This window comes from Narcine bancroftii, chromosome 3 (genome assembly GCF_036971445.1).
Source record: "Narcine bancroftii isolate sNarBan1 chromosome 3, sNarBan1.hap1, whole genome shotgun sequence".
Lineage (NCBI taxonomy): Eukaryota > Metazoa > Chordata > Chondrichthyes > Torpediniformes > Narcinidae > Narcine > Narcine bancroftii.
In genome coordinates this window covers 273,549,848-273,563,918 of record NC_091471.1, presented here as the reverse complement: position 1 = coordinate 273,563,918, position 14,071 = coordinate 273,549,848, and the positions used below count along the sequence as shown (strand labels likewise).

At 39.1% G+C, this 14,071-nt stretch overlaps 1 protein-coding gene across 1 annotated transcript in view; it reads right to left on the bottom strand.

Moving 5' to 3' along the window:
• The window catches only part of hcn2b (hyperpolarization activated cyclic nucleotide-gated potassium channel 2b), a 75,756-nt gene that overhangs the window by 4,039 nt on the left and 57,646 nt on the right, over positions 1 to 14,071 (bottom strand). The window contains exons 5-7 of the mRNA XM_069922970.1: positions 9,186 to 9,332; positions 6,419 to 6,659; positions 550 to 714 (exon numbers count right to left, since the gene is read on the bottom strand). Coding sequence (XP_069779071.1) covers positions 550 to 714; positions 6,419 to 6,659; positions 9,186 to 9,332 — 553 coding nt within the window. The remainder of the gene's footprint in view (positions 1 to 549; positions 715 to 6,418; positions 6,660 to 9,185; positions 9,333 to 14,071) is intronic.

The window sequence follows — 14,071 nt, the reverse complement described above, 5'->3', positions numbered from 1 at the left end:
CATCCATGTTAAAGGTCTTCTGTGTGCAATATGATTCACTTAAATAAATGTAAAAAACGTGCTAAATAAAATAAGCTTTGCAGCAAAATAATAAATTTGTCTAGTTAATGATTTACTCCTCAGCATTAGAACTGAGAGTGGAGAAAATGAGCTAGAAATCTAAAAATTACCCTTTGGCTAATCATAAATAAAGCTATTCAATTTCAACGCAGCCCTACCCAATCTTATATCTGATTTTAAAAATTGTTTCATCAATTCATATTGTAATGAATGGGGGTACATGATTAATGTCACCATCACACAGAAGATTTAATTTATTGCACAGTAATTTCTTGAAAAATTGTGTGATAATGAAAAAAATGTTTCTTCAATGACAAGGCGATCTGTTGCTAGGAAACAGAATTTCAAAGAACAGTAAAGTTGGAAATATATTCAACAAGCCAAGTGATGATTTTTTTTTACTACAATTTAAAACCAATCTGTAGCTTTGTGGGTAATTATTGTTTTGAAGGTTAGCAAGAGGCATTGAACAAGGATATCATACCGTACCTATTCTATCCAGTCTATCGATGGCAACAGTTTCAAAGGCTCGTCGCATCATTGGGTATTCTTCTAATACCTCATTAAAATGATCCACCGAGAGGGAATACAAACGACAATAGGTATCTGCACGCACACTGGCAGTCCGCCTGCCTCTTGTCAACAAACAGATTTCTGCAAATTAGAAAAGAATTGAGCACAGTTGTATCTGGGGATGCAACCGCAACCCAGTTGTGGCCTAATTCCATCTGATAGAGTCACGGAGCTCAGCAGCACAGAAAGAAACGAACCTTTCTACCTACTTGTCAATGCTGAACCCATCAGTCCCATTTGCCTGCATTTGGCCCAGATCCCTCTAAACATTTCCTATCCATGTACTTGTCTAAATACCTTTTGAATGTTACAATTGTCTCCACATATTTCACTTTGGTCCATATAACCACCATCCTTGGTGTGAAAGATGTCCCCTTTGAATCTTTCCCCTCTCACCTTAAATCTAGTGCTATATTCCCATACCCTGGGAAAAGACTCTGAACCATTCACCTTATCCCCACCCCCACCCACCTTAGCCTTTTATCTTCAATGGAGAAAAGACCCAACCTATTCAGCCTCTTCTTTTAATCCGTCTGCCAGTCCTGGCAACGAGCTCATGAATCTTTGATATTATTGCAAATCGTTCACGTTTGTTATTTTGGTTCATAACTGTAGCTGTCTCTCACGAGCCCTTGATTACTGCCAAGTTGGGTGATTGTTGGGAGGGGGAACATAGAGAAGGACAGACCATTCAGTCCCTCAGGTCTGTATCAATACGATTGTGGTTAGTCTGCAGTTTGACACAATTTTGGCCTAATGAGAAAAAAAACTTTTTCAAATGAAGTTTCTCTGCATTTAACCATCAACGTGATGTCCTGATTGAAAATAGGATTGGTCAGTGGCACTAAACACTGGAGGAGGCAGAGCATTGACAGTATGACACATGTAAGGTAAAAACATCATGAGTTGGGACCGGAGAAGGAGTCACCCAGTACTGAGGAGTAACAGGATGCAGGTGTGACCTTGTACGCTCAAGATAAGTGTGGCAATAACAAGATGATAAGCAACAGATTATTCATTGGACAATGTAATGGTATGATAATTTACTAAGTGCGTGTCCTGAGGTATAAAAAAAACACCACTTGCTGATATCGGCAGAATGCGCCTTCTCCAACTAACACTGTTAGTTGCAAGTGTTACAATCCGGTAATAAAGATCCTTGATTTCGACCCAGTCTGGTGTCTGACTCACTCATTCTCGAACAAAGCAGACCTAACATACAGAGCGTTTACAACTATCGAACAAGATGGAATTTCTAGACACTATAATTATATATTTTTAATCTCCTAAATCATCAGGAGCTAACTCCCAGAAGTAATGGTTACAAAGCAGAATATTCTTCTTATCAAATTCATTGGCTGAACAATGATTTGAAGATATCCGTGAGATGTGACAACCTTGTGAATTAATTATCGGATTTTCTTTCAATCAGCAGTGGTAGATGTGAAAAAGAAAATGTTGTACCAGTTTGTTTTATTCCATTTCATCTTGAATGATCAGAAAAATTCAAAGGAGCAGTGTAAATCTTTAAAGAAATCGTTTCAATACATTAACAAATGCACACATTACTCAAACTTTGATACAGTCGATTTACAACTGTCTATGTTGATGCAAACATTTTCAAAGATAATTAAAATATGATTAAGCACATTCAACATTGAAATCTAACTTATCTGATTACTGTCCTACAAATTTTATCAAAAATATGAAGATGACTTCAAAGAATATAGTTCTTAACCACAACAAAACAAAAATTATTCCCGATGCATTGGACTGCAACTTTTCAGGTGTTTTAAAACATCATTGGATTCAACCCCAATGGCTCATCAAGTCCCTCTCCATTAACTACAAAATTAATTAAAACAAGAGAGCAACAAAAAGACGCATTAAATCATGGCTGATGTGGGAGTTGATGGGCGAGATATCACTGTACCATCTTCTGCCACTTTCTGTATTCAGAAAAGATTATTAGCCCCTGAAGGCACAATACCCACTGACCCACTGCAGGCAAACACCAGCTACATGCAGGGTGCCAAGGCGGAAGAGAAAGACTGTGAGTCTTCACGGTTCCATAGTTATCCACCTTTCTGGGGTCATCTGCCACACACCTAGTCCCATTCCGTGATGCTTGTGAAATGTTATTTGAATCAAATACATTATTAAGAATAATGCCTATTCACCAAAAAGGTACTTACGAAACTGAATTCAGTAAAACCTCAATCATCTGCACCTGCAATCAACCAGAAACTCAAACAGCCGGCAAAAACAAATCAAGTGAATAGATAAATAAATAAATAGATAAGACTAGGCAGATGGATCTCATGGGGGAGTGCTGAGACTTCATTGGACACGTGCAAATTTGACCTGCTGAACTAGCAATGATCCTCAGTGCGCATGCATTCTTTTCACTGACACCACTTGCAGGGAGTTGGGCCAGAAGGTCAGCACGTGGAAGGTGTGCCGAGGGTCTGACCGGGACACCTCAGGGAGGTGGGCCAGGTTGTCAGTGTGAGAAAGGTGTGCCGAGGGCCTGGCCAGGACACTGTAAGGAGGTGGGCCAGGTTGCTTTGGGAAAGATGGGAGAAAACACTTAGCCAGCAGAGCACACCCGCCATGTCCTGCCCTCAGCAGCTGTTTGAATAAAGTTTCAATCAAATTGCGTTGGAAAGAAATGGCAGCACCCAGGATGAAGAGTCGGCTGATGCCACTCACTGCTGAGGCAACTCTCCCAAAGTGTTTCCCTATCTCTGTCTAGTAAGAGCCTTTATTTTTATTAATATTAAGTATATCAGTAAGGCTTTATCTGTAAACTTGGGGGAAGCGGGGTTCATTATGACGCCAGCACACTGTTACGGTGTCAGTGACCGCGGTTAAAATTTAAATTTACATTTTGTAAATTATGGGAATAATTTGATAAAAGTGAACTTTATGTAATTAAAGATTACAACACTGATTTTTATAAAATTACAATTTGCATTGCCTTTTGTCTTTGTATAAATTAAGCATTGGAAGAGTGAGTCTCAATCAACCAGAAAATTCGCATTTCCGGCATCAGCAATCCCTGTAGGTGCCGGATAAAAGGGATTTCATTGTACTCTAGAACAGGTATGAGCATTCTCCAGTGAGTATTGGATATGCTTTATCAAGTAGTGACTCTTTATGTGGTGGCCTATATGAAGATCTCAAAGCTTCCTGCTGTAGAACAGCAGTGATGGAACTAGCAAAGCTGCTGTCTCATTGCTCCAGTGACCCGGGTTCAATCTCGACCTCCAGTACTGTCTGTGTGGAGTTTACCCATTCTCCCTACTACCTTATGGATCTCCCCCAGGTGCTCCGTTTTCCTCCCACACCCCCAAAGACGTGCAGACTCTGTAAATTAGCCACTGTACTGGTAAACGTGTGTACGTGAATTGCTAGAATCCAAGAGGACTAATTGGGAAGGTAGTGAGAAAAAAAATGGGTGCTTGATAGTTGGCTGAAGGACCTGTTTGTGAGCTCTATGTCTCTATATCTATGGTCAAGCTCAGTGGTTCTCAACCCTTTTAATTCCACCTTATGTCATACATCTCATTTGTCCTTAATTCTTGTATTTATTTGTCTGCATGAAACAAAATCACCAGTGCAAATCCAAAAGATAAAGTTAGACCACTGCATCTACAGTTTTGGCCACTAGTATGGTGATTCTCAATCTTTTTTTCCCCACTCACATACCACCTTAAATAATCCCTTACTAACCACAGAGCATCTATGACATCCTGTGCCACAGGTGCTCTGTGGTTAGTAAGGGATTACTTAAAGTGGTATGTGAGTGGGGAGGAAAAGGTGGAGAACCATTGTACTAGTGGTTATTGAAGAGTTGTTGGCTTACTAGAAGTAGACTTGCAGGTCAATTATTCATACAAAATGTTAGAGATTTATCCAAATCAGTTTATGTGAGAGCATCAGTGGAAAGTAATGTCACCAGTTAATAAATTTCCTCCATTTAAAAACCATTCATTATTGCTTTTAAGCTCATTTTCATAGAAGTTGATTTTAATTTTATGCAATATAACTTTGCATTATATCAATCATTTCCAAATAAACAGGACCATGCATATCTAGCTGTGATTAACATTTTCTCTGCATCAGATGAGATCTTATTGAAGTGCAAAAGTATATTGACACGACCTGTAAAATACCTGTAAAATCCAGGAAACAGCTAGACCAGTGGTTCTCAGCACTGTTTTATCCACTCACACACCACCTTAAGTAATCCCTTACATGAAGCACAAAGCATGCACGCTAATTCAATGGATGCCATTTAATTGCTTATCACAATCCCTGCACCTATTTTTGTCAGCCTATCAGTTTTAGACCGCTTCATATCCTCACCAGAACTGAATGCTTTACAATGCTTTTTACTACACAGTGATCATGTACAGAGTTGTTGATGTGTCATGTTCATTAGGTTTATGACCTATTTTGCCCTTCCCAATTAAGTTTATTTTCAGTGATGTGTTGAGGACGTTAAAATTGAATCAACTGTTATTTTGCGAGTACTTTAGACAGCATCTGGAGGCACAAGGGGCTCCTGCATTAAGGAGGTCTGTGACAAAGATTAAAAGGCCACTATCTTCCAGCTGTAGCAAAAATCAATCATGAACACTAATTAGTAGGGACTTACTGCGGCTGAATTTAAAAAAAACCTTCAAAAATTGATGATTCCAATCAATTCTGAAGATCAACTGTAATGTCAAATATATTTTCACTCCCTGTCCCAAAACCAAAACATGTTTGTGGTCGGAGAGCATAAAATGCCAGGGACACCTGGAAATCTGGTTAAGTATTAACCATAAATTAAGCAGAGCAGGACAAATCAGGTACCCTGACCTATACACTCTCCACTAATACCTTCCTTCAAAAATGTAAATTTTATTTGTGATGTTAAGCTTGCAAGAGTACACGTCTCCTTTTAGCTTAATAACTTGTTCAAACTAAACTCAGCAATCCTCAGATACCGAGTAGCACTCAATTGGCATTGGACTTGCATTAACTTTCAGGGTAAAAAAATGATAATCATCCCAATGTCTCCCTTAAAAGCCACAGATCTGTATATTCAGTGAAACAGGAGACTGTTTTTGTTCCTGATCCCAGCATCTACATAAAACTGGAGAACCTTCACAGCTCAATCAGCATATGTGGGGCAAAAGGATGGTTGATGTTTCGAGCCATTTTAATGATAATTGTTGTGGCTATTGACGAGGAACAGAGAAACTATTCCATGGGTCGCTTGGTGTCTGGCAAGTTTGTCCTTTGGAAGGGACATGTGGTCCTGGGGAGAAAATACTTAAAATAGGTACTCATTAGCTAAACTGATTGTTGTGCTTTTAGATGAGTTCCTGCTTTCCTGTTAATGATAATTTCTGCTTAACTACATAGAATAGAATTAATATACTCAAATTTTCATAATTGTGAGAGAAATGCATTGTGAGAGTAATGTAAATATAAGATAAATGGTTGAATATGTATTAAGGCAGAGATTGACAGGTATTTGAATAGTCAGGGCATCAAGGGTTACGGGGAGAAAGCCGGGAAAAGGGTTTGAGTGGGAGGATAGATCAGCTCATGATTAGAATGGCAGAGCAGACTCAATGGGCTGATTGGCCTACTTCTGCTTCTACATCTTCTGATCTTATGATAATGCAATAATTCTGACTGTCACACCAGAATGTTCACCATGTAATCACCCCAGTAACACTGGAGACATTTTGTCAGCCCTGAAATAACATTGGTTGAAGATACAGACCTCCAAAATATGAGCCATCTGACAGTTTCATTTCCTTGTTGCCCTTGGTGTGGACACTGACCACCCCATGTTGGATAAAGTACATCTTTTTTCCTATCGTCCCCTCACGGACGATGTAATCTCCGGGCTGGAACACTTCAAACTTCAGCTTAGTCAGCATTGCAGTCACAAAAATTGGATCTGCGTTGGCAAAGAGTGGCATAGAGGCCACCAGTTTCCTGCAGTTGAAGTTCACTATTTCCTGTATTTGGAGATAAAGAAGTGCAGGTGAACCTTTCTGCTTTCAACATCAGAATGGTAACAATTACACAAAATGACGACTGTGTTTTCTTCATCGGTAAAATATATTCTTCCTGGTCTAGCTCAGCCATTCTCAATGAAGCCCAACAGCGCCTTTAGGGATAGTCATTTCTTTTCACCTCAAACGAGTAACATAAATATTTTTTTGTATTTTACACAGTTGGTAGGAGAAAATATGGAAGAAACCAAAACTTGACTATTTCACTGGGAAGGGGGCCCATAAACCTTGAGCAGAGTCCGGGGGGGGGGGGGGGGGGGTGGGGGGAATAGCCAAAAAAAGGTTGAGAATGGCTGTTCATTATTTAAGATATTCCCAGAGATGATGCCAGACCGTGTCCACACCATCCTGATTGGTCCCAGTTGTGTTCGAGATAACTATACTAGTGAGTAGATAACTAGACAGAGATCTGCAGATGAGACGCACAGTCCATTGCAGTATATACAAATCTGCAGATGCTAGGGAGCAGTATAATCTATCTTTTAATCAGATAATCTGATGTTTTCATAGCCATCGGTTTATTCAATACATTTTGTGTTTAATATATAACAGGATAGGATTTGATTATTGTTAACCTTTTAATATATTAGATCATTCAACTGAACATTGCATGAAACTCCTCAAAATTCAATCTGCGAACAAGTTTTTGAAAAATCCATCCATATCAGGCATTTTCATAAGGGAGTGACGTTAATTGGAAGTGCTCAGAATTTCTAATAACTAATTATTTTAAACACGCTGCTCATTCTCTATTTAGCCAGAGAGAATCTGCACGTTAAAATTCATGCAGATCCAAGAGCTGATTTCCATTTTTTTAAAAATAAATCAGCTGGGATCTGTGGAAAATCCTGAGCAGTACATTCTGCGGCTCAAACCTCTGTAAATAATCCACCACCTTCCATCTTCGCCATGTCAATCAAAAACAAATCAGAAACTGGACAAAACCATATCAAATCTTTTGTGTGATGATTTAGCATGTCCATGCACTGAACCACAGAGCAGCTAACACCGTGGTTAGCCAATTTTAATGCTTTTGATTTTAAGCTGTGATCATAGCTGTACATTTTCACACCAAATTTAAGACGCCCCCTAAGAGGCAACGTGTATAATCGAGTACAAATATAAAGTATCCTCACCTTTTTTTAAAAAATCTCCGTAAAAATTTACATCCAACTGGGATTGACTGAAGTTATTGCTTGTGTGAATTTATTGATAAATTTTCTAAATACTTGATATTAAATCATTTGAAAATGTTTTCAACCCTGCACCTTATTCTCCTTGTTCAGACTTTAACCGTATTGAAATTTCAGCTAAAACAATGGTGGAAACGGACAATGAAATAACAATATTCAGATGACCTCAAATGTTAATATTTCTTCCTCTTTCGAATGTTGTGCATTTCCACCAGGTTTTGCCTTCCAGCAATTACAATTCTTAAGCACTTATTAAACATATTATTTTTGTTTCAGAAATTCTATTTTGTCCTCTCTTTACAATTGCACATTAGCCATCTGAGTTGGCAGGGTTAGTTGGGTGTTACTCAGAATCTAACAGGGCTAATCAGCTTTTCAGCCTTCTAGATTAGGTAAAGAATACCATACTGCAGGAGTCTACAGAGAGCAGGGAAAATCAGCACCAGGTCTTGTTAAATTTCCACAAGACCACTGAGTGCCATCACTGTCTCGCCCAAACACGTGGTATTGATGAATTTCTCTCTAAACTTGAGATACAAGAGCATACAGATGCTGGACGTTTTTTTTTTTTTATTTCTCAATTTGATTTAGTGATATAGCACGGTAACAGGCCCTTCCAGCCCTCAAGCATGCACCGTACAATTCTACCCATGTGACCAATCAACCTACCAGCTTTGGAACATGGGAAGAGACAGGAAAACCCCAAAGAAACCCACGTGGACACTGGGAGAATATACAAACTCCTTTCAGACAGTGGCAGATGCAAACCCAGGTCGCTGGCGCTATAATAGTCTCCCATTAACCGCCTCATGAACCATTTCACCCAATATGGAGCAAAAAAAACACAATGTGCAGTATGAACTCAGCAGGTTGAGCAGCTTCACGGGGATAAAAAGAATTGGCGGAGAGTTTCGACTGAAACGTCGCCAATCTTTTTTCTCCCCCTGAAACTGCTCAATCTGCCCAAGTTTAACCAGCACGGATTTTTTTTAGACATACAGCATGGTAACAGGCCCTTTACAATTTGGATGGTGGGAGGAAACCAGAGCAGACATGGGGAGAGCGTACAAACTCCTTACATACAGACAGTGGGATATTCGAACCCAGGTCACTGACACTTAACAGTGTTGTAACCAAAGGGTTAACATAGGACTGGTTTTTTTCTCTCTAAACATATTTGCAGATTGAGATCATAAGAATTTCATTCAATATTTAGCTTAAATATACTTTACATCTAAAATACTACTGTAGTTAACCCTTATAAATTTCAACTTACTTCTCTGAGCGGTTCATTTAGCTCCCCCAGTATGTTATCTTCATCAAACATTTTCCCCTGGTATCGATGCTCATAATAATCATGGATCTTTTGCCGAAAGTCAGCGGGTAACTTGTGAAAGGACATGTACTGCTCCACTTGCTTGTACTGTACAGAAAGAAAGCCTGTCATTGGATACAGCAGAGTTTCAGTCAAGCAGAAAATAATGCTAACTGGGAGTGCAAAATTATAGAGCGCCAAACGCTCTTACTGCAGACAAGTGTGCAAACATAAAGTAAAGGTGATCTTATTATTAAAATTATTTGCCATCAACAAATATATAGTTAAGCAATTAACTTCATAAAACCTTGGAGAGTTAAAATCCAGAACATCATTCAATTTTAAAAATGAACACTAATACTCGATTGCACACCTTGAATTACCGTACAAGATCAGAATATTGTGAACATATTTATATTTAGGCATTTAGACAACTATATTCTCCATCTATATACTTGATTTTATTTTACAGGACTGTTATAAATTACAATATTTAAAATATTATATTCAAATTTCTGAAGTGCAGGAGCCAAGATTTAACCCATTTCTTCATTTCTAAATATCTTTTAAGCATTGTAATTGTTCCTACCTCTACCGCTTCTCCGGCAGCTCATTCCACATGCACACCACCTTCTATGGAAAAGTTGACCCCCCCCCCCCACCCCCCCCCCACCAGGTCCATCTTTAATTCTTTCCCCTTTCACCTTAAATCGACAGCCTCTTGTTTTACATTTCCTTCCTCTGGGAAAAGGATGGTGACCATCCACCTTCCTTATGCACCTCGTAATTTTATCAGGCCATCTGTTAGGCTCCTGTACTCGGAGAAAAAAGCCCCAGCCTCTCCTGTCGCTCCTTGCAACTCTCTAGTCCTCCTTTATTTTTATGTTTAAGTTTATTGGTCCCATTACACCTGGTGGTGTGAGAAGGTAGCATTGCTGTAAATCCTTTCTACACCCTTTCCAATTTAATGACACCCTTTGTATAGCTGGGCAATTTGAACTACACACAATACTCCATTGTGGTCTCACCAACATCTTGTACAGATGCAACATGACATCCTAAACAGGTTTAGATGGATATGGGCCAAAAGTTGGCAAAAAGGACGAGCTCAAGAAGATAATTTGGGCGGCATGGACGAGCTGGGGAAAAAGGGGCTACTTCTGGGCTGTATAATTCTTTGAGAAGCAATGACTCCTCCCCATGTTGTGAGACTTTGATATATGGAGATATTTAGTACCAATTAAAATTGTTAGAAAAATTTTAAAATAAAAATTACTATGTTTAGAAAGAATGAACAAAATGCACTAGACAATAAAGTAACCCAAAATCAATAAAAAAATATCATTGCATCCTTTCCGTAATAACTGGCAGGTTAGGAAATCCCATTCAAATGCACGAGGTACTGCAGTCTGATGCCACCTCCACATTTTGCTGTTGGACCGCATATAGAAACAGGGAATAGAATGAAGTGACAGACACACCAACATTTATCACTTAGCTCGTCTAAACCCTACAGCAGATATGCAGAACCCAAGATATACTTACCTACAATTGGCTGAATGCCAGTAAATCCCTCAGGCTGGTCAATTTTGCCCATAGTTTTGGACTTAAAAGCTGGTTGCACCTCTTCCCGAATTGCTCAGAACCAATATTGCAATCTACTATAATCAGTGGTCAGAGGAGTGTTGGATTTTCTGACTCAACATTGAATATTATGCTGAAGCTTTACTTTGGACACATCAATGTGTTGGCAATTGTTTTGGTCTTCTATTATGAGTGATAACATGCGTTTCCAGGATGTTATTATTGGTCAATAAATGTTATTACAATTATTTGTCATAAAGTACATTATACAAGCCTTACAACAAATACTTGGTGTGTATAAAATGGATATGAAACAGAAAGATACATCAGTAAAGATAAAATGACATTGGTAGTAGAGAACCTATACAATTTATTTCAAACATGTCTATTTAAGGGATTTGCTACATCAGGAGTTGAAACATTTCGGAAGCAAGCCACATCAGCAATACCATCAGGCAAAGATGCTGAAATAAGCAAGCCTCATATTCAGACTAGGCACCCCAAAGCAGTTGAAATCACAAAGCTCCCTCAATGTCAGGGTCAAAAGTATATAGACACACACACAGTAGTTGATCCTGAAACTAATAACGTACAGAGTGTGATCTTGAGCTGACTGATATCAAAAGTGATTCTGACTAAGGGATGTTGCAACTGGGTCCAGTGAGACCAGCCACATCCTTTTATTCCCGAATCCAGAGGAAGAATCCAGCTTAGTCCAGAGGGAGGAATATTTTAACTCTGTTCACAACTGAGAGCAGAGAAGTTGTTCGACATTCTGACAAATGCTATCCCCTACAATCACTGATACATTAACTGTTCTTGACTATAAACCCGATTCTGATTCTGATGCCAGATTTCATTCGATGAACAAGAACAGGTATGTTGGAAAGATGATCAGTTCAAGGAGTTTCATTGAAAATCCTTGACTGGCAAACACAGAAGGAGAAAATAGCAGCTAGTTTCCTGGTTGCAATGGACCATCCTTCAATGGACTGATGACCAGAGAGCATTGGAACATCTGCTCCCTTCGTAACATCTCACCAAAATGGTTAGTGGGAAGCAATGACATTCCCCAATGTCAGAGGCAGAAATAAATCACGACTGCACTGGATATAGAAATGCACAAGAGTAAAAATAGTTTTAAACATTACTTTTCTTGATGTATAGTTTGTGCTCTTAACTGTATGTCACTAAAGACTTGAAAATTTCTACAGGTGTACTGTGGAGAGAATTTGGACCAGTTGTATCACTGTCTGGTACAGACAGCAAAAAAATTCCAGAGGGTTATTAACTTGTCCTGCGACACCACATTGCGGCACCAGACCACCCCAGTGAGGACATCTACAAGAGGCGGTGTCTGAAGAAGAAATCAGCTTCTATCCTCAAGGACTCCCATCACCTCTTCACTCTGCTACCATTGGGAAAAAGGAGCCTGAAGATAATCAATTCAGTGGCACAAGGACAGCTTCTTCCCCTCTGCCATCAGATTCCCGAATAATCAATGAACCACAGACATTGTCTCACTTTGACTTTTCATTTTTATTGAACTACTTTTGTTTACTTTGTAAGGTGGTTGATATAAATGTTGGCACAGTGATGCTGCCACAAAGCAACGAATTCTGAGATATTCATGACCATAAATTCTAATTCTGATTCTGATTGGTAGCTTCTAACCCAAAGGGTTAGATGGAAGCAATGACGTTCTTCAATGTCATAGGTAGAAATAACTCACAACTGTATAGGAGAAAGAGACGCTGAAAGTATGTGATAGTACAGATTTAAATAATATTTCACTTGATGAACGATTTGTGCTTTTAATTGTGAACAGTTATCTATTTTTGATATTGCATTCATCCCAGCTGAAATAAACAAGCACCAGAACACAAAAATATCTTCTAGTAAACTTGACGGAAATGCTTTGAAGTTATAGTCAGTTCACGATGATAAATCCTGAAGACTTATTGCAGATTTTACAAGTACAGAAAACACCAGGTATCTGGCACCTAAGGGGATTTGGTAAATGTTGGATAAGTGAGTTTTCTAGTTGCTTGAGACTTACTCTTACAACGCCTGCATTAAGAATTATTAGTTTAAAAGACAAATATACTTGACTGTACAAACTTCACTTGCATGAGTATACAAACTTTAAAGCATTTAACTTTATCTTCAGTCACATTCTTTGAAAACATTTACCTGTCGTTGCATCTGCAAGTTCCTTCATCTCCACAGAGCCGCCGAAAGATGAACAATAACATTATAGATAATTAACCCCCTCCCAAGTTTGCTTACTAATATCTTAATAATAAAATGTCTCTGATAGAGACATTTAAAAACAGCTGAAACAAATCTATGCAATTGCCAAAAAGAAAAAAAAAATTAAATGTGGAGAAAAACTGACAGTAATATAAAACTTAGTAAATTGGAGAAAAATATATTAAAAATAACCTATAAGAATTCAAACGCTTACCTTTCTCTGCAGGGTCAGAGACCCATTAAATGACAGTGGCTACAATACAAATGGCAGTGGGCTTGAAGCACATTCAACCTTTCTAGCTTGTCGGTGTTACTCTGGGTTCAGTAGTGTGTCCAGCAGAGGAGTGGCAGATCAAATTAATGGCATTTCATTACCAACTCACGTGGCATTTCCAAAATTGACCGAGCCTTCCACCTTCGAACCATCATGAATTGTTTCAGCCCCTGAACTTTATGAGTGGTTGGCAAGGTTTGTATTGGATTGGAGGCTAATCCACATGAGCACAAGAGCAGCAGAGAGAATCACTGGGGTCCTCCTCCCTTGACCCCCACCCCCACCTCCCCACCATCGACGCGATCTATTGAGATCGTTGCTTGAAGAGGGTTCGCAAAATCATTGAGGACCCCATCCACCCCGCACACAGCATCCTTCAGCTACTCCCGTTGGGGAAGAGATACAGGAGGATCAGAGCCAGCACCACCAAGTTGAGGAACAGCTTTTTCCCACAGGCAGTGAGAATGCTGAACGACTGAATGATTTGCTCATACAGTGACTCTGGGTTCTACTGCTTATTAAACATATTTATTTATTTTTATATCTGTCGATAAGTATTGCAGAGGGATTGTTGGTCAGTAGGTGTGTTTAATCTCTGCTTGTGTGTTTTCATGATTTGCACCGAGGGTCGGAGAACGCTGTTTCGTCGGGTTGCACTTGTACAATTGGATGATAATAGACTTGCTCTTGAACTTGTGTTTATATTCTATTTGTTTTCCAGCAACATTTGGCTCAG